Here is a 26,211-nt window from a genome sequence, read left to right as displayed (position 1 = left end):
ATGCTGCTATTGATAGTTAATACACGTTTGTATGGAAGCGTTTTGTTTTTTAACCAATTTTTAATACACTAAGTCATTATGTGCTTCTGAAATATGGCTGCTACATTTTATTCCTAGTCTTTTTGTAAGAACCTTTTCTCATCAGTGTTAAAGAAAAAGGAAAAAGAAAAAGAAAAAAAAGCATGTAGCCATCTTTCCCCCACCTTTGTTGCTGATGTGAAGTCTCATAGACCTGTTTCCCCTGTAGAAGCCATACTGGTTGGACAGTATGACATGGAAATTTTTTGCAAGAATTTAATATATTGATTTCAGGATGTCTTTTTTTTTTTTTTTTCTTTTTCTTTTTTTCTTCTGATAATAGCATGTATAGAATTTATTCACTTAAAAATGGCTTTACCCTCCCTGAACTCTACTTTAGGGAAGTTAATTGTCTGCCTGGTGTTCACCTTAAAAGCATATGGATAGAATTTCTGGGCCACTTTACAGAAATAAATTGAAATAAATTCCTTAAAATCTTTTGTAGCCCCATAGGCACCCTACAGACTTTTGGGAATTGTTTGTGAAGTTGTCAGTGGAGGGAGCCAGAGCACAGGCTCAGGGACCAGTGAGGTTAAGAACCTGTAAAGGAATGGCTCTAACCACACTGCTCCTGGATGAGTGCATGTGATGCCACATGTGAAAGTCTTCAGCAGTGATGCAGGCACACTTGACTGGCCACAAGGATAAAAAAAGTAAATTCTTTCTAGGGGACTCCAGGGTTTCTTTAAATTTAACCAGTAAATTTTAATTTGTATTCTCCTTTCTGTAAGTGCACAACCAATAGTAGAAGTTAGCAGTTTTTATTTCTTCTTGCTTCTCTGCTCTTTACTACTCCTAGAGAGCTAAGACTTCTCCTTTTTAAGTCTTTTTTATTCAGCATAGCAGAAATTTCTATGGCTAGATACCAGTAGTCTTTGTTTGAAGTGAAAAAAGCTGTATTGTTTCCATATTGACTAGAAGTTGTAATTTCACATGCATAGCAGTGCATTAGACATCCGGTAGCATAGCAGTGCATCAGACATCTGGTAGTATTGTTTCCAGTAATGAACACAAATGCACTTAGAGAACATTCTGTAATTCTAATTCACCTGTGCCTCATGGAGTGACATTTTCAGTGGAAGTGAGATTTTTGTACTGCAGCCTTTCCAGTCAGTGGGTAGGTGCATTTCCCCTGGCATATCAGAAAGTGAGAGAGTGCAATTACAGCTTCATGCCTTAAAGTTGAAAACCACTTGGGATGATGGATAACTTTCCGCTGGAGAAACACTATGTCAAGTTTAATAAAAGTAGAATGTGTATGGACAGATTACTTGGGCAATCCTGAAGGCAACCACTAGATCATCAGTAGTGTAATATATTGAGAGAATACCAAGAAAAGGTTTTAACCATTAGACAAGTGCAATTTGGGAAAACAAAACAGGGACAACTGAACAAGGTGTAAGGTCCTCACTTTCCTGGATGTACTAATCTGACAATGGTGAGAATGTATCAGTCACTGAAGACTGTTTTGTTTGTTTGTTGTTTTTTTAGGAGGAATTGAGGAAAGTCACTGTTTTTTGTACAAGTTGTGTTTGTGCAAATTATAGAAATATTATCTTGACTTTCCTGTGTTGCCTTCAAAGTTTCATCAAGTGTCTTTTTCACCTAACTTCCCTTTTCTGAGGGAAATGAAAAGAAAATAGTTGAGTTAGTTGGAACATTTTTGACTGAAAAGCATCCTGTTTTCATGTAATGCTGTAAAGTCTGAGCAGACGACAGAGATGCTGTCACCCTCAACAGTCAAAAAGCCAAGGCACTGGGTTCAGGATACAGTGTTCTGGTTTAGGTTCTTTTTTTTTTTTTTTTTTTTTTTTTTTTTTGTCTTTGTATGCTGTATGTGATCAACATTCATGAGTAATTTCTAATACAAAGCTATAAGTAACCCATCCTTTTTCTCACTGGTTAGTAGTTTGTGCCTGTGCCTTGCCCAGCTGTTGGTTCTTCCACAATGTATATGAAATCTGTTACTATGAGATCAAATAAACATCTTCCACCTGGTCAGGGTTGGTTGTAATTTAACAAAGAGTTCAAATCTGAAAAAGGAGAGTGGGTAGAACAATTAATTGGAGTGTCATTATTTCCAAATTAAATCAGTCTCCAAAGCTAATAAAGCTGTGATGAGTGCTTAAAGTAGAATGTGAGGTAAAATATCATATAGAACAGTTCATAGCCACTGTAGGGGAATGTGTATGCAGAGAACTCTGTGGCCTGTATGTATAGAACATAATATATTGCATAAGACATTTTTTTTTTCCTGGTCTATTTCTGGAGAGATAGAATATCTTAAATTCAAGTGGGTGGATATTATGAAGTTGCATTTCTAGTGCTGTAGCCAGGGATAAGTTAGGTACTTTGCCAACTGAGCGAAAGATAATCTGGGAAATGTTCACGTATCCCTTTGTTACAAAACTGCTTAGTTTATGAGTTAGAAAAGTGTATATTGTAAAATCTGAAAAGCTTACATGGTGGGGAGGTATCTTGAAGTGATAAAATGTTGTGTATGTGACATTTAGATTACACAACACTCTGGCTCTTATTGGGACAGTATCTATTTTATTTTGAAGGTGTTTATGGCTTGAAGTAGCCTGTGCAGACTGAGTGATCCATAGTGACCTTCTTTAATATTCTGCCATGTGTCCTAGCATTTTGCTGTGTTACATGTGAAGAGCAGAAGTTAGCTTGACAATGTTAGGGATCTCGTTACAGACAACAGAGCTCCTTAAGCATACACATACACATAGTTCAGAAGTAGTGCAAATGGAAGCAAACAAGGCATGCACCATGCTCTGGTGTCAGTAGATCTTGTCTGTGTCAGCCTGAGCAGAAATAAGGAAAAAAATGCTTGCCTATGCACACAACTTGACATGCATGTTTTGGAGATGTGTGTTGATTCTGTTGTGTACTGAATGCTACAGAACATGCTAAGTGTACTAGGGAAAACAGAGCAATAAATAAAAAGCCTCTACAGCAATCCTCCATGTCCATGTCTTCCATACCCACCCTACCAGTAGCCATATCCCTGCTCTCTGTGGAGAAAGGCTGGGGACAGAGGCATCACTCCTGATTCCTCCAGGTCATGAATGCAAGTGCAGAAGCATGGAATTAAGGAATTAAAAGATATTGTTGACATCGGGTGGGTGGCAATGAAGTCTCTTTCTGCATGCCGCCAGGGATACCAAAGTGTCTATGGTGAGCACACATTTTAGCCCTGCATATACAAACCAACCTCCCAGTGTGTTCCATCGATTTCATGTGCTTGTCTCCAGAACACATTATTAGCCAAAAATGATTAAAGCACTTTAATGTCCTTTAGTTTGGTGTGTATTTTCTAGCTCAACTATGTACATAATTGATTTATACTCGTTTGATCTTTTTCTAGTTAAAGCTGATGCTTAAACCTCAAGAAGGGAGGTAAATGCATTTATTTAGACAGATGCCAAAAACATTTCAAGCTTTTTTTTTCAAAACTTGATAATTACCCCTCACAAACAAGATTCCTGTTTTTCCTTTTTTTTTCTAGTAGCCTTTGTAATGCCCTGTTTCTTTCTGTTCTGGATGAAATGATGCTTTTAAAAAGTCTTAAAAGATAATACTAATAATTTCTGTTAGTCTGAATAACGTGCTTGCAAGATCATAGAATGACCATAGCTTTAGCAGTCTCAGAGCTGAAGATGGTTCCTAATGTCCCTCCAGAGAGGAGGAAGTATTCCTAATACACATTGCCTTTTGTTTGGAGGAGATGTCCAACAAAACTGAGATGATTTTCTATGATTCTATGATGAAGAGCTATTAGGTTTAGTGCTTTTGGTAGCAGCGGTAATTGGAGGAAGGTTAGACTAGATGATTTTGTTGGTCCCTTCCAACCTTATGATTCTATGATTTTATGAAGACAGTCCCTTTATAGGGATGTTGGCAATGACATGTCTTTCTAAATGTAAAACCAGATCATTCTGATTCCTCTTGATCTGAACATATAGTCCAATTATATTTATATACCTCTACACAACTTATAGTCCTAAGGGAAAGTCTTTTATGTTTGACTTTGACCTTGTTGCCGTATCTAAGGCATCTGAATAGTAAAGCAAACTACCTGGAAGTCTTAAAATAAACTCATCTTATTCATAGTTTGTCTGCTTACTGTCTGATACCATCAGCATCCAGACCTAGCTTAGAATTTTCTTTTCAGCAGGCATTTAGATATAAAATCTGTCCCTCCTACAGCACAATTTCATGGGCTAAATTTTCCTCCTAAGCATAAACACGCTATAGCATCTGTGCCAATATGAAATGCACAAATGCAGGTTAGAACATATGCCCGAAATCTCAAAATTGATATAGTAAAGAAAAAGATTGCAGCATCATCACATATATTCATTCATTTTTGCTTGCTGTGTTTTGGTACCATGGAGTGTTGTCTCTTACTCTTTATAAATGTAGTAATCAGGCATGCATTCATGTAAGCTAAAGTAGCAAATGATTCCCTTTTTTTTCTCACAAATAGCTGAAATATACTGTGTGTGATCATAAACAAAAGTGTTTGATTGCAATTTGCATATTTCTTTTTTTTTTTTTTTACATTCTTTTAACAGATGTGAAAACAAAGTTTATGGTATTTGTGTATTGCTGTTAAGTACTTAAGGTCCATTCAGGAATATTGTCTGCTCATGGCTCCGTGTTTATTTAGGGGAATGCTGGACCTCTGTGCAGGGCAAGGAGACATTGTGAGTTTTGCAGTAAATGATTCTGTTTCTCCTGCATATGGAAAACCAAGTGAACAGATCTGGAAGGATGCTAATTTTTTTTAGTTTTCACGTGAATTTCATTGTGGCCATCATTATTATACTTGTTTTTTACTCTTTAATTGGTGATAATGCATAAATTACAGTGGTCATAGCAGATGAACAGTTCAAAATTTAGCCCATGAAGTCACTCAGATTCAAAAGAGAACCACTGAAGTACAAAGCCACACAGGCTGTTCTAAAGGCTCGCATAGTTTACTGATTTCCTAGTGGTAATTCTGCTGTGGCTTTGTGTTCTGATACCTGTAGTTGCTTGTTGTGAGAGGAGAAAGTGGTTTAAAGCAGAAAACACTGTGTGCTATTTAGCAGTTTTTGAAAGCTGTGAACTCATCTGATGTGTTCAATTGCAAACAGTGCTCTGTAGGATGATCGAGAATCGGACTGTGTGACAGAATATAAAGCAACAGATGTCTGTGCAGCCTTCATGTTGTCATGCGATTGAAAGTAGCTGGTGTCAGAGATGTGGAGCATAGACCTGGGCAGCTGGAAAATGTTACCTCCCCAGGGTATGCTCCCGGTGATGTTCAGTGCAGGGACTTTCACAGGTACAAGAGACATCCATGTGCCTCTTGCATTTTCCTAGTGTTTAGGTAATACGTGTTCTTTGTTCAAAATAATTAGGAGGAGGCTGCTACACACTGACCTAGACACAGTTCATGGAAAGCAGCTTTTGATGTTGAACATCATTTATTATATTTTTGGAATGTTCACTATATTTCACATATTGTTGTGGTCATCAAACAAATTTAGTAAAAGTAATTGAGCTACCTATGAACCCACATTTTCTGCATTTACTGAACGTTAAGAAGTATATAATAGATTCCTATTTGTAATTCTTTGCCTTGTATAAATATAAAACTTTATACCACCGAAGTTGGGTCATATGGACTGTAAGTTATGTAGTGTTTACATAATTAGTTTCAGTTTGCTTTAAAGGTAATGAGTAAATACCACATCTAAAAATACTGGGTTTGCTTCATTGTGGGAAAGATATCTAAACATCTTTTAGGTCTGTTAGAATTGCTGATTTGGACTGATAAGATGCTGAGGCACTAATTCAGCGTACTGCATTTGTGTCTGCAGCATTCTGTTATGGCAAAATAATTTTAACTGCACGATTCAAATATTTTCCTATTTGCAAATTTTCTTTTTTATTTGCATATTTAGCAGCAGAATAAAAGAGGACAATATCATATGACTTTAATTTCAAGTAATTCTTCTAAAATACTAAAATGAAAAACATTTAAGTAAATTGCAAAGTGATTTTAGTATTGTATTAATGATGTGCCTTAGTTTCAAACCACAACACGATGCTATTCTTAGATGGAGAGTATGGCAGAAGTGAGAGTTTTGCTTTGAGTCAGCTGACTTCTGTTGCGTTATTTTTCAGATGACTGCTTGGAAAACTGGATAGATTTCAGATTTCTGACATGATTTATACAGATGGGGAAGAATATGCTAATAGTGGACCTAAATAGAGAATGGAATAGTAGCCAATATATAAAATGTGAGACAGTTTCTTAGCATCAGTTGCTGAGTTTCTTTGTATAAATGTTAGATTCAGATTTTCTCCAGGCAGATTTTCTCTTTTGAAACCATACACAGATTAGAAACCCCAAACTGTACACTGAATATTTGTGCATTGCAGAATAAATTTCTTTTCAGGTAGTTTAATGACTGATCAGCATAATATATTCATCTCCGCAAAATGTTTACTAGTGTCAGTAAAAATATTTTAAAGTTTAAAAGCATTCTTTGAAATTCACCATCTGGCTGTTTTTGTCATTTTTCTTTCCTGTTCTTCCTTCCCCATATATGTGCAGTTTTACATAACTCTTCTCAGTTTTTCTGGCTTTCAAAATAGGAATCCCAGTATGGTTTGTTTTCAGGTGGAAAAAGTGGGTCATCTGATACTGGATGCCATTCTCCTGACCCCTTCTGACTTGTAGGATTAAGGCAGAAAAACTGTACTAGTGCTTAGTTTTAGATTGCTGGAGCTACAGTACCATAGCCATATGTGAGGATGATTAAAGCGCGGATTAAGCTTTGAAGGGAGGAGTTTTTTTAATATCTACATCTACTTTACACGTTGTTGTATGTTTTCAGATGGCCAAATAGATACAATCATGCCGTTTGAATTTAGTTGCAGTGTTCTGGAATATGTGTGCTGCTTACATGGGCTTTTTATAATAAAAATACAGACGATTTTCTTCCTTAAGATGCATGTGTTTGTAATTTAGCAGCCTAGCTCACTCTCACGCTGAACAGCATTCCAAGGTCTCAAGCACAGCAAGTTTTAATAACTCTGTGAAAATTTAATCATGGCTGATGATACTGACCTTTCAGAGTTTCAACATAACTTTAAGCTAGCTTCAAAGTTCCACGCAGACAGAGTGCATTATTATTTTGTCACCGACATTAACACATCCCAATTTCCTTTCCATTATCCAGCTGTCATTCAGAGAGCCTCACTGACTGAGGCACAAAACTTATATCTGCTGTCTCAAATACACTGTGTGACAGCCAACAGCTTGCTCATTGATGGTTTAGTTATGTAATCCTGCTGGTACCATGCTGGTTGCCACAAGGCTCTTAGAGATAAAATGTAAAATTCAGGTGTGTTGTATGCTGAAAGCAGCTGCTGTACCTTCAAGCAGTTGCGCTGTTGGTAGCTGCTTTCTGCTGCTGATGTCTAAAGGCTGCTTGGCTGCCCAGAGCAACAGCAGAAGTGTTTAGCTATGTGATAAGTGATGTTTCCAGAAGAGTGGGACAGGGTCAGGAAGAAGATGGCACACTCACAGCATGCAGAGTGGAGCCTATGCAGTCTGATGTCTCTGCTATGGGCTGGGAGAAAAACAGTCTGTCAGGGCTGAGATACATTTTAGGGCCTGTGGTGTGGAGTAGACCATCCAGTTTGGAGGGAATGCAGCTCATTTCCATGCTGTTCTGTGGCCAAGCTGGAGGAGTCCATCCCTGATCCCTGCAGTGGCTGTGAAACAAAGCCTATGCATTCTCTGAATCCACTCAGACAGCAGTAGGTGAGGCATCACAAATCTTGGCATTGTACAGCCAGGCCACGCTGGGAACTGGTGCGTGCTATTTGTGATGGATGAGAGAATGGCTTTTCTGTTCTAGAATACAGCAGTATGTCACTGAAAAATCCAGCACTTAAGTGCTGTTAGACTTAGGCATATCTCGAGTGTACATATAGCCACGATGTTCTCCCTTTCACATGTGGTGTAATAAAATTTCAAGGCCTCTTAGATTTAACTGCCTTTGGGGCCACAGGCCTGTGGCTGCTAGTCTGTTGTAATGTCTGCAGTCTGTGGAACTGCCCGATTTTGTTGAATTTCTCATGGGTAGATTTTGTTAGCAGCTACAGTGCTGAGCGATGTGGCAGTTCTGGTATAAAAGCCATGGACACTGGGCAATGCAGGCGAGACAGGCAGTCTCTCTCAGATTCCTAAATTTGGATTACTGTTTGTTTTCCTCTGCTGACTGACTTCAGAGCATCTCACTGTCTGTGAGAAGAGGCACAGGATCAACTGCATTTGCTTGTATGCGCTTGGCTAGTTCATTAAGTGACAGCATTAGTGAGTGCTTTCTCCCAACCCTACCAGGATGGATGGTCACACTCAGCAGCAGCAGCATGATAAATGGGGTGATTTATGGACTCTCTTGTCTGAGGAGGAGAATGTTGGATAAAGTCAAGTTAGATGAAAATGCATGCTTTTTTTTTTTTTTTTTTTTTTTTAAATAAACACTGAATTGTCTCAGAGATTTTTCAAGTTTCCTGGAATATCATGCTTCCGGTTCAGAGTTATCTGTTGTAAATTTTCCATCTGCCTACTTTCCAGCTTGTTAGTACCTGGATGGTGTGCCTGCAGGCACACTGGTGAGGGACTTTGGGAAAAGATCTGATCTAGAAGAAATGTGTTTTTGTCATGAAATTTCAGCAAATTTTATCACAGCTTTCATTTAGTTAACTTTATTCTGTTGTGTGCACAATTGCCACGGAGATAAAGCCTGGACATGAAAATCCCTTGACATGTCTGTTCTGCAGCTGTCTTAGAGCAAGATAGCTACCTTTTGCTTTGGCAAGATTTCCTTTGTTCTTGTTCATAAGTTCTCAAAGACTCTGCATGTTTTGCACTCTCTCATGTACCTCTGATCTCAGTATTTTGTAGAAAAAGTGTTGGGTTAATTTGGGTTGCACAAAAACAAAAGAAAGGAGTTTATATCTTTGTAAGAAAGGTTCAAAAAGCTGCATAGTTATTTGTTCAAAAAAGAAAATGTTTACTGAAGCTGTGGAAACCCCATCCCTGGAGGCACAAGGTCATCTTAGATGGGGCCCTGGGCAGCCTGGTCTGGTGAGTGGGAACCTGCCCACAGCAGAAGGTTGGAGCTGGGTGGGCCTTAAGATCCCGTCCAATCCAAGCCATTCTGTGATTCTATGAGTCTATGATTGTTTGTCTTCCGTTCTGGAATATGGAAATGCATGTTACAGTTTTTGAACAAGAAAAAATCCTAATGGGGTTCTGATTATCAGTCACTGCTCAGTGTAAAAAGTAGAGAGGTGAAGTGGTAATAAATATTTATCCTGTGTTGCAATAAAGTATGAGAGACGTAGCTAAAAAGAAATTCCTCCTTCCCTTCCCCAGCTCCCAGACTGGTACTTGCCTGTAAATTTACAGTAGAGTATTTAGGACTGTGTGTTGCTCATTTTACATATCATTAAACAAATATGTAGACAGTGGCACAGTATATACAGAGCTGTTTTGAGCACAGAGTGGGCTGACATGTGCAGGGTCTTTTCATCTTGAATGAAAGCTTAGAATTTTACACGTTTATAAATTCTACTTATTTCATGAGAGTGTGCTCATAGTCAAAATGTTAAAAAAGGGGGTGGAAAACATGGGAAAAAATTGACTAGCTATATACCTTTCCTTCATAGAGTTTTATTAATTGAGCTTGTGATTAATCTCTTACAGTGAAATAAATGCCCGGCTTGATGCTGTGTCTGAAATTCTCCTGTCAGAATCCAGCGTGTTTGGCCAGATTCAGAATCTTATTTGTAAGCTGCCAGATTTAGAGAGAGGACTTTGCAGTGTTTTTCACAAAAAGGTATATCCATGGTTATCCTAATTTATTATCTTCTAATGCCGTGTTTTTATCTCAGTGTATTTTTCATAGTGTGTTTAAAAATATTTTCTTACTAGCAAGACCAAAGCTGACATAATAAAGGGATACAAGTTTATAAAAAAAATATTTTGCCTTATGGTAGACACTTATGTTATCTTGCAAGTTATCAGGGGTCTGTTGTTTGAAGAAGAAATGTTTTAGTAAAATTAGAGTACAAATGCAGTGTATTGCTAATGCTAACAGGAAAAACATTGAAGGTGTTCCTGTGTCAGTCACTGGATTCAGTGGGATGAGAGGATGCAGTAGGTCCTCATGCTGTCAGTTATTTCCTTTTAAAACAATGCATTACATTCTGCATACTTATCTAAAATCACACTTGCTTGTGAAACCATTTGGCTGTAGTTAGCTGTGTTAAGATTAATGTTAATTTGTTTATAAATTCTCTGATTTGGATCTCACTTGCACATTTTAATAAGAATTACTTGTAATGAGATGCTGGCAGTTCTTAGCTGAAGCAGATTAATGCACTAATAGCACCTATGCAGTACTTCATGTTCTTTTATTTCACTGTTATATTTAGAGGTTTTGACAGCTTGTTTTAGATAAAAGAATAGGTGGGTAGATGGAGAGCAAAGTTGTAATTTCTTTGGATGGTACAGCACAAAGACTTCATGTCTCTGAAAATTTGAAACTCAAGTTCTTTTTAAGGCTTTAAGGTGTTAGGCACAGGGAGTCACTTTCATATTTCAATGAATGGACAGAGGTCTGCCATCATGAAGTATAAGAAAAGAGGTAATGTGCACCAACTTCATCATCCTCTAAAATGTACAGTATCTACATCATACAAAGGTACTTCAAAAAGTATTCACTTTTTAATGGTTTATCTCATTTCAGCTTCAATGATAAATGATAAATGACAAGACTTGTAGGAATACAATCTGTATTCTGGCAATACTCCACTTCCATCTTTTACTTCTTTTTGTCTATGTATGTGTTAGTCTGTATCTGTTTGTTTAGGGGCTGTTCTTTCCTGTTGTAGACTCTTTACTCTTTCAGCTTTAAAATTGGCATTTTAGGTGGGACAATTCAGAGGTCATGGATTTTCATGTTATTTTTGGAATGAGGTGATGTAATCTGTCTTATCATCAACACTGGTACGGTGTTTCGTGAATCAGATGTTGGAAAGAAGTTGCATTAGTGGGGGAAGGCTCCAGTAGAACCCTCAGGAAAAGTAAATGGGGTGAGAGGAATGAGTTTTCTTGCTCCAAGCATGCAAATTGCCTCTGATGAATTAGCTTCCCATGATAAAAATCTAGTTTGTTATCCACAGCAGAATGTAGTAGGGCGTACCCTAAGCACTGAGTAATCCCTCAAAACCTGTAGGACTTTGAGTAGATGATACAGTCCCTGCAAAACAGGGTCTGTTTTGAATAAAGAAACGAAAGGGGTGACAATAGCAAGACTAGGGGAAGTGGTTTTAAGTTAAAAGAGGGAAGATTTAGGATGGATGTTAGGGGGAAGTTCTTCACTAGGAGAGTGGTTAGGCCCTGGAACAGGCTGCCCAGGGAGGTTGTGGATGCCCCGTCCTTGGAGGTGTTCAAGACCAGGTTGGACGGGGCCCTGGGCAACCTGATGTAGTAAAGGCATATGTTTGGTGGCCCTGCCAGGCAGGGGGGTTGGAACTACATGATCCTTGAGGTCCCTTCCAACCCGGGTCATTCTGTGATTCTGTGAAAGCAAACATTAGAAAGCAGATTTTGAGGTCGAGATAGATAGTGAACTTGACTGAAAAAAGGACTCTTTGTTGCATATTCAAGAACACAGAGTAACTGGTTTTCATGGATGAAGACTGCCATTTTAGTTTCCACTAGGAGTGTTTCCAGTTCTGTTAACTCCAGATGTCCATCTCCCATATGTTCCTACATGAGGTTCCCCTTCTGTATTTTCATTCCTGTTCAGGAGTACAAAAAGATTTGAACACACTGACAAATGAACTAATCAACAATTAAATATTAACTCTAATCCCTGATGTGCCATAATGTAGTCTTGACAACTCAGTGTTAACTACTGGAAAAATAGGTAAATCTGACAAGTATTTAATCTTTCAGACTCTTAGGGCTTCATTGATGTTATCATTTGGGAATATATGTTTCACAAAGGCAGGCTTCTGAAGTGTGCAGGGGTGGCTGTGTTGTATCAGTTGTTCTGAATACCTTTCATTCACATCAGTCAATGCAGAACTTCTGCTCAGTGATTAACTATGTGCCTGCAACCTCAGGTGGAGACAGAAAAAAAGAAAAAACAAAAAAACACCTGTATTTCAGAATCAACTTTGCAAGGCAAAAGCAGGAACTCTTCCGGTAAATAAGTATGTCGTCACTGCATATTTTCCTGGTCTGACTTAATTATTTTAATAAGTCAATTTACGATTCTTATCTGTTAGTATCGTAGTGGTTTGTAATTGCTAATCTGACCCTCCACAAGCTCCCATTGTCCCAAACCACCAAAAAATATTGCTAATCTAACCCCAGATCTGGAGTTAGAACAGCATTCTTGTACAAATGGGGAGGAGAGGTAAAAAAAATCAGGCATTGCTTCAAAGGTGGTGTTGCCAGCTCCAAGTTTGCCCCAGTTTGGAAAGGAATTATGGGAATGATAATTACAGGAATGAGACGAGCAATGTTACTGTTGCTATGGAGAGAGGAATTAATACAAGAACTACTTGTTCTCAGTTTCAGCAGCTCCAGCACCTGACATCTTCCCAGACAGAAATGCTGTTAACCACAAAATAGCCTTGCCCTTCTCTGTGGCAAGAGTGGGATGGCTGGAGATAAAGAGATCTGAAGACCTCTTGGTAGCATTCAGAAGCTAACTTCAAAAGGCAAATAGGAAACAATATTGTCTAACTCTAAGAAACAAGACGTTTGTCTAGGTTGTGCCTGGAGCTGATGCACAATGAAATCTTGCTGGAAAACACATCTCAAAATTACTGTTCTCTATAACAAGTTCAGCCTACTACACTGCTCTTGGAGGACTCTGGGAATTATGAATGGCTGGATCCTACCTTTTTTTTCTGTCAGTTAAAGTGATGGCAGCTTGGCCTTGGAGTGTATAGAATGGCAAGACAGTTGCCTGAGTTCTATGCTTAAATGGGTTTAGCAACCAGTGCAGAACATGCCCTCAGTACATTTAGAAATGTGTTCTACAAAACCATGTGTGGTGGGCTGTGTTTCAGAAGACAAATATTTGTACAGGTTTAATCTCTAAGTGTTGATCTTATCTGCACCCGTGGCTCCATAAGCTTTTTTTTTTTCTTACTAAAGCTCAGTCACCAGAGTGTAACCAGTCATCATAACAAACAGATAGCGAATTTATAGCACACATTAAAGTGAACAAGTTTCATGAAGTCTTCTTGCACAAGAACTGAAGTCAATCAAACCTTGTCAGGGCACATAATAAAATGTCATTTTGGTATATTCTGTTCCTAACTTTAGAGTCTCCTTGTTTTTGAGTTCCTCGTAAGTTGTCACAATTAGAAAAACAAAACCTGTTTTGTTCTGAATCAGTGTCTGAAGCCACGCCTGATAATTCATTAAAGGCTCTATGATTTTCAGTATCCTGATGATTCAGAGAAAAACACTGTATTTTTTATTTTTCCTCTTATTATGTCAACACCTGTTATATATGGCCTTGAAATTTGTTTCTGTTTGTGTAAGATATTTAAAATAAATTCTTCCCATAGCACGTTATTAACTTCAGCACATCTATTATGCTCACTATACTAAAAACTTGAAGGTCATTGTTTTTGCTTGAAATGAGTGATGAATGAATGCTGCTTTTCAATTCCCATTTCTTGAATTTTAAATGCTTTTAACTTGGACTGGTCAATGGCTGTTAACTGTAGTCTTGCTGGCTCCTTTTTAGATCTGCTGGAAACAAATTCTCTAATGCAAACAATGCTCAATGGCGTTCAGTGGTGTTCTCAGAAGGGTGTTAGACCTGTCATACTGCTGCTCAACTTCCATGTGTTCTCCCTGGTGGCAGCCACACCATTTTCATTATAGTTTGAGGAACTGCCGCTTGAAAGTATTTGACATCACTGTCAGCACTGAGGTTATTTTTCTTGTGCCAGAGAAGCTGTAACCATCACTGGGAACATTTCAAAATTAGTCTTCAAAAATGGCACTGAATAGGTTTGTGAGAATCTTTGGTGGTTGCAGGATTATTAATCCTGCTTTATGTAAACTAATCTTACAACATGTTTCAAAATCTTCTAATTTATAACACAATTATATATTGCTTCTGTAAAGTTAGTTTGAATTCAAATAGAGCTAGTCCCACTTTAATGGAGCCTATCTTTTCATAGTCATTTTATGCATCTGTTCAAGTTATTTGTTTGCTTTGTTCTGCACTGGAGCCATAAAATTTTAGATGCAAAGTCCTGCAGTGTTACTGAGATCAAGCTGAGGAAAGAATGATACTCTGAATGAGCAAAAAACTATTATTTTCATCTTTTTCTTGGGAACATTATGTTCAGCTAAGTTCTGCTAAATAAAATTTGCCATTCTCCAATGGCATTGAAGATCGTAATAGAATCAAACAGGTTTTAACTAATTAGACAACTGTGTTTGTAGCTTAGCAGAGTTGCTGCAAGAAACTTCAGAATGTTTGTTATGTACTCTTTGATATCACCTCATGATAATTGTGAGGATTGTTTGTGGTGCTCATGTACAAGATCAAGGTTTTTTTCTATTGTGGTGGAGGGTTTCGTGTTTTTGTTTGTTTTTAATTTTGTTTTCTTTTTTGCTTGATTACTTCATCTACCTCCCAACCCTTCTTACAGCACCTCAGATACATTTTATTGTTCTCTCTGAAACTTTTGCCTTTGCCCTCTCCTTGCAGGTAATGTGCTAGTTGAGTTGCAGATTGAATCTTCCCCCCCCCCCCTTCCTTTTTTAAAGAATAATTTTGTGAAAGCAAAACAAAACATAAAAACACCTGTTTGGCTTACGTATTTCATACTGCCCGTATTTTTTCATTCTTTTCTTTTCCTGAATGTTGTTCTGCTATGAATCACTTAATGCTGTCTGTCAGGAATCCACAATACAATTTTGTGTGGCAAGGCTTCAGCCTTTGCATCCTTGAGGAGTACACTTCGTAGTCAAGGGAAGTCTTGCAGAATTTTATCCTTTATCTGCATCAAGGCTGTTGACGATGATGCAGTCAGTCATACTGTAAATTACTCTGACTTTGAGTCCAGGCCTGGATTTATCACTTCTTCGGTCTTTCAGACCTTTCTTTTGTGCTGCGACTTCAAATGCCATTGACAGATTTACTGTGTTATTATTTTGTTTTATTTTGTTGTCAAAGCTTTTATAAGCAAGTTCCAGATTATCAGAAATATGTTGATAAATTGCAGCAAGCGCAGGGGAAAAATGAAGTTTTCATGAGAATGAATAATGGGTTGTTTATGAAGAAAGATTAAAAGATTATAGTTTGGTTAAATTGATTATTAAAGGATAACAGAAGGCTCTGAGATATTTGTAGGGTGTTAATAGCAAAGAGAGTGGAGTTAGTATAATACAAAAGAGGAAAACTAGAGATATTTGGATTAATTTAATGGAAGGTAAATTTAGGCTACCAGATAAAACTTTTGTATGATGAGATTTAGTGCGTTTTGGATTAGTTTTTGAAAGGAAGGGGGAAGCACATAGTTTCATGGAGTATTAAGAGCTCAAGTCTAGAAAAAAAGAAAACTCTCATACAACTGAGCAGTTGTGGAGATACCACCTGGTAGTTCTGTTCTATCCTACCTTTCATGTGTACAAAACAAGGATGAATTTGAGTTTTCTGAAAGCATGCAGAACGTAACCTGTCTTTGAAATACTATGGTTAAATTACACATTTCTATTGTCAGGCACCTGTCAACCAAAATGTAAGAAAATATAGGCATAATTCTTTATTGGCAACTTTTTTTCCCCAAACTTTCTAAGGTGTAAATGTCCCTGAGTCCCAATGAACCAGGTTAAGGAGGTGTTATGTGTCTCTGAGGACTGTGGTTCTGTTTGGTATACGCATATGTTGCAGCATAAATGCAAGCTTACATTTCTACGGGAAGTTACTGGTTTTGGTGAGACGTTTTTTTTTAAAGGAACTGGTATGCAGTTTTCCTGCTCTGTGGGTATTGAAAAGCAGCCTCTGACTGCACTTTGTGTTGCATGCTGCTCTCTGAGAGATTCCCTTTCAATAATACCGTAATCAGTTGCCTGAAGGAGACAGAAAAATCTTTTTCATACCTTTGTGGGTAGGAGAGGGTGAAAAAATAAGTGCTTGCTTTCTCCTTTTTTCCTTATCTAGAAATGTGCAAGTGAGGGCCATTACATGGGGTTGCTAGGAATTCAGTGATGGATCCATCTTGTCACATAGACCTGGCAGTAACCAGCTAGGCACTGAATCTGGCAATAGCTACCAACATTTTAAACAGTGACTTCTGGCTTCTTCTTTTCTGTGCTCTTGTGCCAGAACTCTCCCTTTCTGTGCTTAACCTTGCCTTTCCAAATGCTCTCTTGCCAAAACTACAGCCTAGGAATTCAGATGGCAACATGTAGATGCAGAAGCCTGCATGGATATGTTGTGATACTGATGAAAATACTCAGCCTACTTATTTGCTGCCCACACATTATCAGCCTGTTTTTCTGCTTGCTGTGTACTGCATGTGTATTACACATCTCCACCCAGTAATAACAACAGTGATGATCAGCTCTGGATTGATCCCTAAAGACAGCAGTTAAAACAATTAGCATTTTGTATATATCAATTAGCATGTTTTATTAACATTGCAAATGTGGTAAGATTCTGCAGTTGCACAGCAGTGCATGCGTCTTAACTGTATTTTGTCTGGTTTTCAAAATCCTGAAAAAAGCAGGGTTTAATGAAAATGTACACTGTAATGACTTAAGTATTGCTTCCTTTTCAGTGTTCAACCCAAGAGTTCTTCTTGATAGTCAGCACTCTGTCTCATCTGGACTTGGAAATTCAAGCCCTTGTTCCAGTCATACAGTCTCATGTGAAATCTCCTCTGTTACAAAATGCACTGTTGGAAATACCAGAACTTCTCTCCCCAGTAAAACATTATTTAAAGATTCTTAATGAAGAAGCAGCTAAGTAAGTAGAGAAAACAGGTGAATTTCCACGCCTCATAGAATTTCTGGCTAAGTATATTCAGTTGTGTGAAGAGTGCATCTTGTTTTAACAAATCTCAGTTTTATACTTTAGTTTTTATATTTCTGCACATGTTACTTTTAGTTAATGCAGTGCTTCTTGCAGTTTGTTGGGTTTTTTTTTAAGATAAACTAGGTGAGCAAGCATTTTGCCCTGTGTTATGTGCCTCAGGAAAACTTCTCAGCTGTTCTGGGGAACAAATCGAGTACAAACAGTGTTTTGCACATATCAATTCTTTTAACATGCGTTTACTTTATAAAATTTAGGTAGATAAGCTATTTCTTTTGAAGAGGGACCTGACGTTTAATGGAGTGGCTGCTCTGCTGACAGAAATATGCTTTTTACAATTTTTTTAAAAATTCACCAAATCCTTGAGGCCTTCCCCCAAATTGTTGTTGTTGGTTTTTGTTGTTCTATATACTCAGTAATGATGAGAATATGGAGTTTAATAATTCTGAAGACTCCATGTAGCCTGTGGGATTTGCATCAGCTCTTAGCATTTCTGGGGTTACTGCCCTGTTCATGCACTGTGCAGAATGACTAAATGAGCTTCTACCTCAGTCTTGAGATGTGCTTAGGCTTTTTGCTGTAATTACTTTTCTGTAGTCTTGGAAAGGAGAAAGCATGGAGGCATCTGTCCTTTTGATTGATTCTGTTCTTCTTTGCCACCCCATTCCTCAAAATAAGGTAGGCAAAGAAATTGTAATGAATTTGCATTATATGGGAGAGTGACTGCAAATAATTTATTGTGTATACTGCTTCTTTGGAAGTACTGCTGTCTCCATCATTAACCCTAGATCCTGCTTTTAACCACTGGAGGAAGAAGGCAAGAAAGCGTAAATACAAAATAATGAAGCAAGAACATGGATTCAGTTAAGGGAGTGATACCTGTCTGGTTCAGATTTGCAGGAGAGTAGCTTGTGGGCAGAAAGACTCATTCCTTTTTGAACAGCAAACAGTTTAATCATCCAAAAATGATTTTGTCCTGGTACTAGTCAAAAAGGCAGCCAACCTTGCCTCTTCTGGGTCTTTGTCTCCCTTCTCTGTAGTTTTTGTTTACACAACATGTTTGTGGGAAAGACATTTTGAATACATAAGCGAATATCGTTTGGCTTTATGCTCAGGTCATCGTGAACTTCCCTCTCATAGCAAATTTCATTCAACATTAAGCATTTTCCTGTGTGTATGAGATTTAATTGGTATATCTATGGTTTCTTGATGAAGTATGCAGCATATAGTTTCATGTTTCATTATATTGAAGCAGCATATCTTTTTTTTTTTTTACTATTATCTTTTTTTTTTTTTTTTTTTTTTTGCCAGCAGGCTAAGATTAGATATCCACTTCATGTATAAAATTTTTGTCATCTTTCCCCTGCTGAGAAAAATTCAGGAAGAAAACCCAAGACGTCCTTTATTTGCTTCTTAATTAGAGACAGATGCAAGGTGTATAAATTTGGACACTGAGAAGGAGTGAAATATTTGCCGTTCATTGGACAGGTGAAATAATAAGATTTCTCCTGATTCACTGTGTCCAATTATAGTTTTGGCAGTTTATGGCAAAACAGAATTTATTTTAATTATGCCAAGTTTACTGTGAGTTAAAAAATATATATCTTGTCACTGTCTTGATGATATTTAGAGTAACATACAAAAAAAAAAAAAAAAAAAAAAAAACAATAGTAAAANAAAAAAGACACAATAGTAAAACCAGATCTGCAGCATGCACAGATATTTACCTTTATTCAAGATGAAAACTAAAATAATTTTCATTGTGGCCCAAATACATCACTAACTTGTGTGAAAATATTATTCATGCTCAAAAACTCCTCATAATAATTATGATGACTATTGATATACATACGAGCACAGACACACACGTGCATCATGTGTTAATTTTAGTATATGGTGCAGTGTTTTTCAAAACTCTGTTCCAAGAGGTTTTTGACATGGAGTTTGTGATTTTTATCTTGTTTTAAAGTTTCAACCTCTAAATTTTTGGTAAGCATTACATACCAGTGACAGTCTTTGCTATGAGCTGCTGGCTGTAGAGATCTTTTTTCCTCACATTTCCATGGAAACAAGTCTAATTAGCACAAAATTGTTTCTAAAAATTAGTATTATATTTTAAAACTGTGTCTTTACTGTCACTTATATAATAGATACATCCATGTAACGTAAAGTCAGAACACAGCTTTTGTGTTTCCTGCCTGGTCACTGGGTCAAACTGAATTCATTTTCAAGGAAAAGGATATCCAAGAAGTCATGACACTGGAATTCGTCATCTCTTCCATATTTTATTACCTCATTTCCTAATTACTTGCTCTCCAAATATAAAATTCAGGGAAATTATGTAACTAACAGTTACTGTCTCATATTTTCTCTAAAATACAAATATGTAATACAGTTAACTTAGTGCAAATTGGACTACTTTCTGTTGTTTTCCTGCTACCTACTAAGGTATTTATTTACTTATTTTTGATGACAAGCTCATTTGTAATAATTTGTTCAATTTCACAGTTTTAAGCATTTGAATGGCACTTTCTGTTTCAGGTTTCAGTCCTGAACTAAGATATTGCAGTCAAAACAATTCTGTCATTTTCTGACACTGAGTCTGTAAAAGAACATTGTTTTGCATGTATTAAAAATATTCAGGTTAATCTTTTAACAAGAAGAGAAAAAAGCTCATCTGAGCAACTTCTGATTATATTCCATGTATATCACTCTGAAAGTATTGCCTTCTACTTATTTCCATGGAAACTGCAACAGCTACAAAGAACACAGGAACATTATTTGATAGAGCGCATTTTCAGCTGCAAAACGCTGTTTTTCAACAGTCACCACTATTAGCTATGCATTCCCACCAGCAATGATTGTGAGCCTGTGTGCTGTACTCACAACAATCTGCACCCACAGAGAACAGCTGTTACTGTTGCCACAGCTGAAACGCACCATTCATCGTCTCACTGTACTCGCATCCAGTGTTTGCCTCCATAAATGTTCAGTAAGCATCTATGAATGTCAATTGGTGCAACTCTTTCTGCATGGAGGACTCTAGTGACACTCCTTTGCTCCATACACACTTCCATGTCAGACACTATTCTGGCAGAGTGCCCCTCTGCTGCCATCTGTCAAACAGCATTGACATGTAATGGGATACTTGTGGGAAGGTTCAGCCTTTGCTGCTGTACCACCAACAGCCGCCTCTGCTGTTTTGGGCCAGCATCATAAAATAGGAGGCACTGCTTTGAGAGCAGCCTTCCTTCAGACTTTGATGAAAGCCTTGTGGGAAGATCTTTCTTTGCAGTCTTCACGGAAATCTGCCCATACTTGGCAAATTCTAAATCTATGAAAAAAATCGTTAACAAGTTGTACAGAACTTATCCAGAGCTCCACATTCAGTATTGATAAAGATTTTGCCTGTATTCAGGATGCTGAAGAGTGAGACAGCAACTGAAGCAACTGTAATTCCAGAATTACAAACTGAGACAGAAAGGAACAACTTGTTGTGCTTTCTTTTGTTATTTTTTACACTGCTGGGCTGTGAGAGAATAAGTAGAAAGCTTCAGGATTCACATTCAGAGGAGGCAAACAAAAAAGCCAAACCAGAACAAGAAAACAGCAGAAGAATGAGCATCATGTGTTAGAGTAGGAAGGAATTTTGAAAGTGTTTTCTGGAGCTGTCTTTGTGTAGCCTTTGATAGTTTGTATTCACAGTGCCTCTCTGTTTATGTAGTGTATATAATAGCTTCTGATAAATTTGCTGCACCAAGTAGAACTTAAAGGGAAATAAAGCTATTGTTAAAATAAATGAGAATAATTAATAAAAATAAAGACATAGCTGGTAAAAAGCGAATACATTTTCGGATTTACTGTTATTTTTTCTTACACTTCTTATGCACAGGACTGGAGATAAAACCCAACTATTCAAAGACCTTACAGATTTCCCTGTCATCAGAAAGAAAAAGGAAGAGATCCTGGATGTGCTGTCTAAAATCCAATTACATCTTCTGGAAATTCGTAAACAAATTAAGAATCCTTCTGCAGAGTACGTTACAGTTTCTGGTCAAGAGGTAATACGATGTCTGTGGTTTATGACTGTATCTTTGTACCCTACTAAAAAATTGCGGAAGGCTGGGGCTTAGCTGGAACTCTCTTCAGTTTGTATGATATTTGATGAGGTCATCTTAACATATTCTTCTGTACATCTTTGGAATAGTTTTCTGACAAGGATGCTTTTTTAATTTGTTAACTCAATTTACTTTAGTGATTTAAAGAACAAAAAACATTAGTGAAGTTGGATTTGATTCTGTAATGCTTTGCTTTTTTTCTATGTGTAAAAACAGTTGCATACTTTGAGGTTAATTATGTGGCTATTAAGTGCAGAAATATTCTCAGAGAACCAAGAGACATAGCATTAGGTTAATTTGAGGAATGGCAGAATAATTTTGTAAGTACTGATTAAGACTCTAATTTGAAGGACAGAAGAGAAGAGGAACAATATTAAGGAATGATAGATTCATTTTTCACTATTTTTAACAGTGGCTGTGGACAGAGCATTTGTATGCTATATGCTGCGCAAGTGTGGACAGGTCGTGCTTCAGTGAGCTGAGAAGTTGAACACAAAATAAAAAGAAGATGGTTCTGGAGAGATTTGTAAGGGTATTGAAAGGAGCAGTGAGGCAGCGCTGTACAGCATTATCATTTGGGAACTGACAGGAGCAAGTCTGGGGAAAAATGCATAGAAAACTGGGAAAAGAAAGAAACACTGAGAAGCAGTGAGGAAATAGCATGAGAGCTGGGGTTAAGAGAGATTAACCAATTAGGATGGAGAAAAGAGCATCTGATGAAGAGCTCAGGTGAATATTCCTCTCAATGATGACGCTGAGAAGAGCAGCTAGCAAGTTGGGTAGGTGGTCAGCATGGATGCTGAAGTCAAAGAAAAAAAATGGAAGAGAATTTGAGGAAGAAGCAAAGATCCAGGATTAGAAATGTTTCTCTTGTATAGGGTGGCTTGAAAAGTGGATGATGACAGTTTTATGGAGGAAGGGAGAAAAGAAGGTCTGGTTAAAGACAGAGGAGAGTCTGAGGGTGTAACCAGATATTAACTGAATCAGACAATTTCAAAAGCCACAAGTCAGCTTTTACCTTTTTAAGAGAGGAGGTATTTGTAGGTGTGGATAGCTCATAAGCAATTGTGAACTGAGAAATCTCTCTTGAAAGGAGCAGAAGATTTTGGGTAGCTGTTACTTGATTATGCCTGGTATCATCAAAAGAGGCAGCAGACAAAGGGTTGCAGAACCTTTTTGCAGAAAGAAGATGGTCTCTGAGGTGAGGAATGGTGCTAAAGGTGCGGAATTAATGGAAAGGGAATTGAGTGGGAAGAGCAGAGAACAGGAAAAGTCTCTTTCAGGTTAGATCTTTCTTCCCCAGATTGGTCTGATGTATTCTTACAGTCTTGTAGCACCCTGACAGCTGTAGTAGTGTTCAGAACTTCTTAGCAATTGGCTAAGGTTTGTGGTTCTTTTGTTCTGGAGGAGTGTGAAGCTGCACGGAAACTTCCTGGAGAAAAATGAACTTTAACTATTTGCTGTCTAATGTGAGCTCCTATAACTGTTTTTGCCAGCATACAATTAGATATTCAGTCAGCATAGTTTGATAACACCTGTGAAATTCCTGTTAGTATTCTGATGGATCTTCAGATGACGCACACCTTTTCTGACACACAAGGAGTCACACCCTTATCTATCTTATCTTTTGTTTCCATGCCTCTACTGTAAATTTCTATAAGTGCTAAATAGAAGAGGAAGCTGTCCAGGTAGTGACAGCATTGCTATTGGTTTTAGGCAGGGTTGAGAGAGAAATTTTGCTTCCTGCAATGGCATAAACAGTGTGTTGGTCCCAATGTATTCAATACTTCTGTTATTTCTCTATGATAGAACTAAGATTTAAATGGTGAAAAAGCTAATGCTGATGCTTTTGATGTTTCAAAGAACATCGCGGTTTCTTTCATGGTTTCTCACTGGCCACACAAATAAACCAGGCAATTAAACTGTCTGTTCACTTAGACTGTCTTGGATTCACTTAGACATCCAGCACAGATGTAAATGTGGATTATTTTCTGTCTTTGTTTTGTGAACACATCATATTTAATTATTTTGAACTTCCAAAAAAACCTAATACCAGAACAACAGCAGCACCACTAGCAGTAGCAGCAGTTGGCTCGTTTTCAAATCTTTGCAGATCTCGCTCTTCTACCTGTTTGCAGTCATGTTCTCTCATGTCCACTAAGCATTTTAAAACTTTATACTGTATCAAATATTTTATCAAATACTTAGTTAAGAACTAGAATCATATGTCATTTGTGGAAACTCGTGATCATTTTAAGATTATTCTTCATTGTAATTGGAGGTGGTTGCTGGCTATTCTGGTGAGGGAGGGAAGGTTTTATCTAAATCAGTTTGCCTGAAATGGACAAGCTTCCTGAGATGAGAATGTGATGGTTCACTGTAAAGGTGATCAGATTCTGGGTTAATTTAATCTCTGTTAGAAATTCATTTTGCAACTAAATTCTTTTATTTAAGAAAGCCTGAATTCTTTGACATCTAGGACTTTAGCACAGTGCTATAATCAATATGAATCATATGAAATACTGCAGTAAATGCATGATATAATTTTTATTCCTCTGAGCCTCTTACCATTACTGCTGTTTTCCCCTATTCCTTCTCTTTCTGACCTCAAGTGTATCTAAATTTGAAATAATGTACTGAAGATAAAGTGCTGGCATTTGAGATTTTGAGTTCTTGTTTGTGAAATGTTACAGGTGAGCATGGCTCAGAGTGAATCACTGATCCTTCTGAAGGCCTGTCTCCCTGGCATGGAGTATCCTCAGCACATGTGGATTACTGTGTAGGTGCTGTGTAAATAAACTGTGTGCCGACTGGGTACACAGCTAGGTCAGATCACATAACAGGACTCACTTAATAGCTTTGATCTGGTTTTGTCTTGGTAGGAGGGAGTTGAGAAGAGCATGTTAGTGGTTGAAGAAGGACAGAGAAGCTGCAGCAAGGGGTCACAGCACAGGAACAGCTCAGGAAGGGAGCTGCTGGTAGAAAATTTTCATGTCATAACCCTCACATCTGAGGACAAGGAACACTATTAGCTCCTGATCTACGCAGCCTTTTTCAGGTCAAACATGGTTTTCCTCTGTTGTAGGCAGATTTCTTATTAGAAGAAGAAAATATGGTTCTGTTGTCTTCCTAACAATCTGTGATGTCTAATACCAAATCTCTGTTTATTTTAGTTTTTGGTAGAAGTAAGAAATTCCAGTATATCATCTGTGCCATCTGACTGGGTTATGGTTAGTAGGTATGTAAAATATCTTTCAAGTTTGTTCTATTCCAAATAGTAAGAATAAATTTGGTGTTAATTTTAACCATGAACACATTCTTGTTGCGCCATGTACCTTTTATTTTTAAACTGAAAACCAACAAATGATTATATTTATTTACTGCCATAATAAGTTTTGCTTAAAAGCATACAAAACCAAACTGCAGAATTAGAGTTCTTGAAATGTTTTAATGTGAGATATCATTAGTGATATATATATATATATATTATACAATATATATAAATGGCATGTATATATACTGGTATCTGAACTGTTGTTTTGGTTCAATTGTTGCTGTAGTTAGTAGATGCAGACCTCTCAAAATGATAACTGTTCTTATTCTATTTAGAAAGGTAAAGGTTAGCATGCATAGATCTGTTTGTATGTCTCAGTAAACTTATATTTAAAGTGACATTTTACTCATGTACGCAAACATTGTTTGTCGTGCTATTTAGTATTATCTAATCATGTTCTTAGACATTTTGGATAATATTTTTTTTTTTCAGTAGAGAGATGGAATGAACTATGTAATTGGCTTTTTTTCCTTTTCAGTCACTGGTTTTATTATTTAAGCAGGTCAAATACCTCAGTGCTATAAGGTGTGAGCCCAGACTTCTGTCACCTGAAGTTGGCATAATCAGAGTGAACTCTGAAGTGTTTTTATTGATTTGTACATGAGATCACTATTGAACTAAACGGATTAGCCAGAGGTAAAGAAGAGCAAGTTGCAGTTAATCTGGACTTTGAAAAACAAAACAAAGCAAAAAAAACCCCTCAAAACCTCAGAATTAAAGATTTTCTGGGAATGCCAGACATAGTACTTAATGAAAATATATGGATAAATAACAAGTGCCTCAAACAGAAACTAGTATGCGTGCAGAACTCTGTATTTAACACATTTATATCAGGCTTTTATTTTCCCTTTTTAATCTGATTTTTCTTTCTTGGGAGTTCTTTGTGTATTCGATCAGTAACAGGAAAGCCATCCATTTGTGCGGTGTGTGGCTGAACAGAATTCTGTGAAATACGTACCCGTCACTGATAAGTACTAGTTTGTGAAAAAGCTTTTAAAAGCTTTCTGAATGGGCAGTGGTGCAGTAACCAATCACTTTATTCACAGTACAGACCACTGGCATCAAAATAGTTTTCTGCAGCATTAAAATACCTTTTGTACACACACACACACACACAAACACACATACACACACAATATACATTTTCAAGGCTCACATGGAATAAGAAAATTTGTCTAATTTGGAATGTAAATGATGTAGCTGATTGCTTAGTAACCTTGACTTCCTGTTTGGCTTTTTCTCTCTTCCAGCACAAAAGCTGTCAGCCGTTTCCACTCTCCTTTTATTATAGAAAATTATAGACATCTCAACCAGCTTCGGGAGCAGCTAGTCCTTGACTGCGGTGCTGAATGGCTGCGTTTTCTAGAGTGAGTTTACAACATATCCCTTACCATTGCTTTGCATTTTATATTATTTTTACTACAGGTACAGAAAAAGTAAGATCTTTATCTTAAAAAGAAAACAACAACAACAAAAAAAGATGGTTATTTTACCCTGAGCAAATTTAAAG

General features: G+C 37.3%; 1 protein-coding gene across 2 annotated transcripts in view; it reads left to right on the top strand.

Moving 5' to 3' along the window:
- The window catches only part of MSH3 (mutS homolog 3), a 107,492-nt gene that overhangs the window by 45,415 nt on the left and 35,866 nt on the right, over positions 1–26,211 (top strand). For both annotated transcript variants that reach the window (XM_015849792.1, XM_015849793.2), the window contains exons 13-17: positions 9,869–10,001; positions 16,996–17,183; positions 21,142–21,310; positions 24,541–24,605; positions 25,952–26,068. In XM_015849792.1, the coding sequence (XP_015705278.1) occupies positions 9,869–10,001; positions 16,996–17,183; positions 21,142–21,310; positions 24,541–24,605; positions 25,952–26,068 (672 nt within the window). The remainder of the gene's footprint in view (positions 1–9,868; positions 10,002–16,995; positions 17,184–21,141; positions 21,311–24,540; positions 24,606–25,951; positions 26,069–26,211) is intronic.

This window comes from Coturnix japonica, chromosome Z, assembly GCF_001577835.2.
Source record: "Coturnix japonica isolate 7356 chromosome Z, Coturnix japonica 2.1, whole genome shotgun sequence".
Lineage (NCBI taxonomy): Eukaryota > Metazoa > Chordata > Aves > Galliformes > Phasianidae > Coturnix > Coturnix japonica.
Note: the sequence above shows the minus strand (reverse complement) of the source record. Positions and strands in the feature narration are given on the sequence as shown.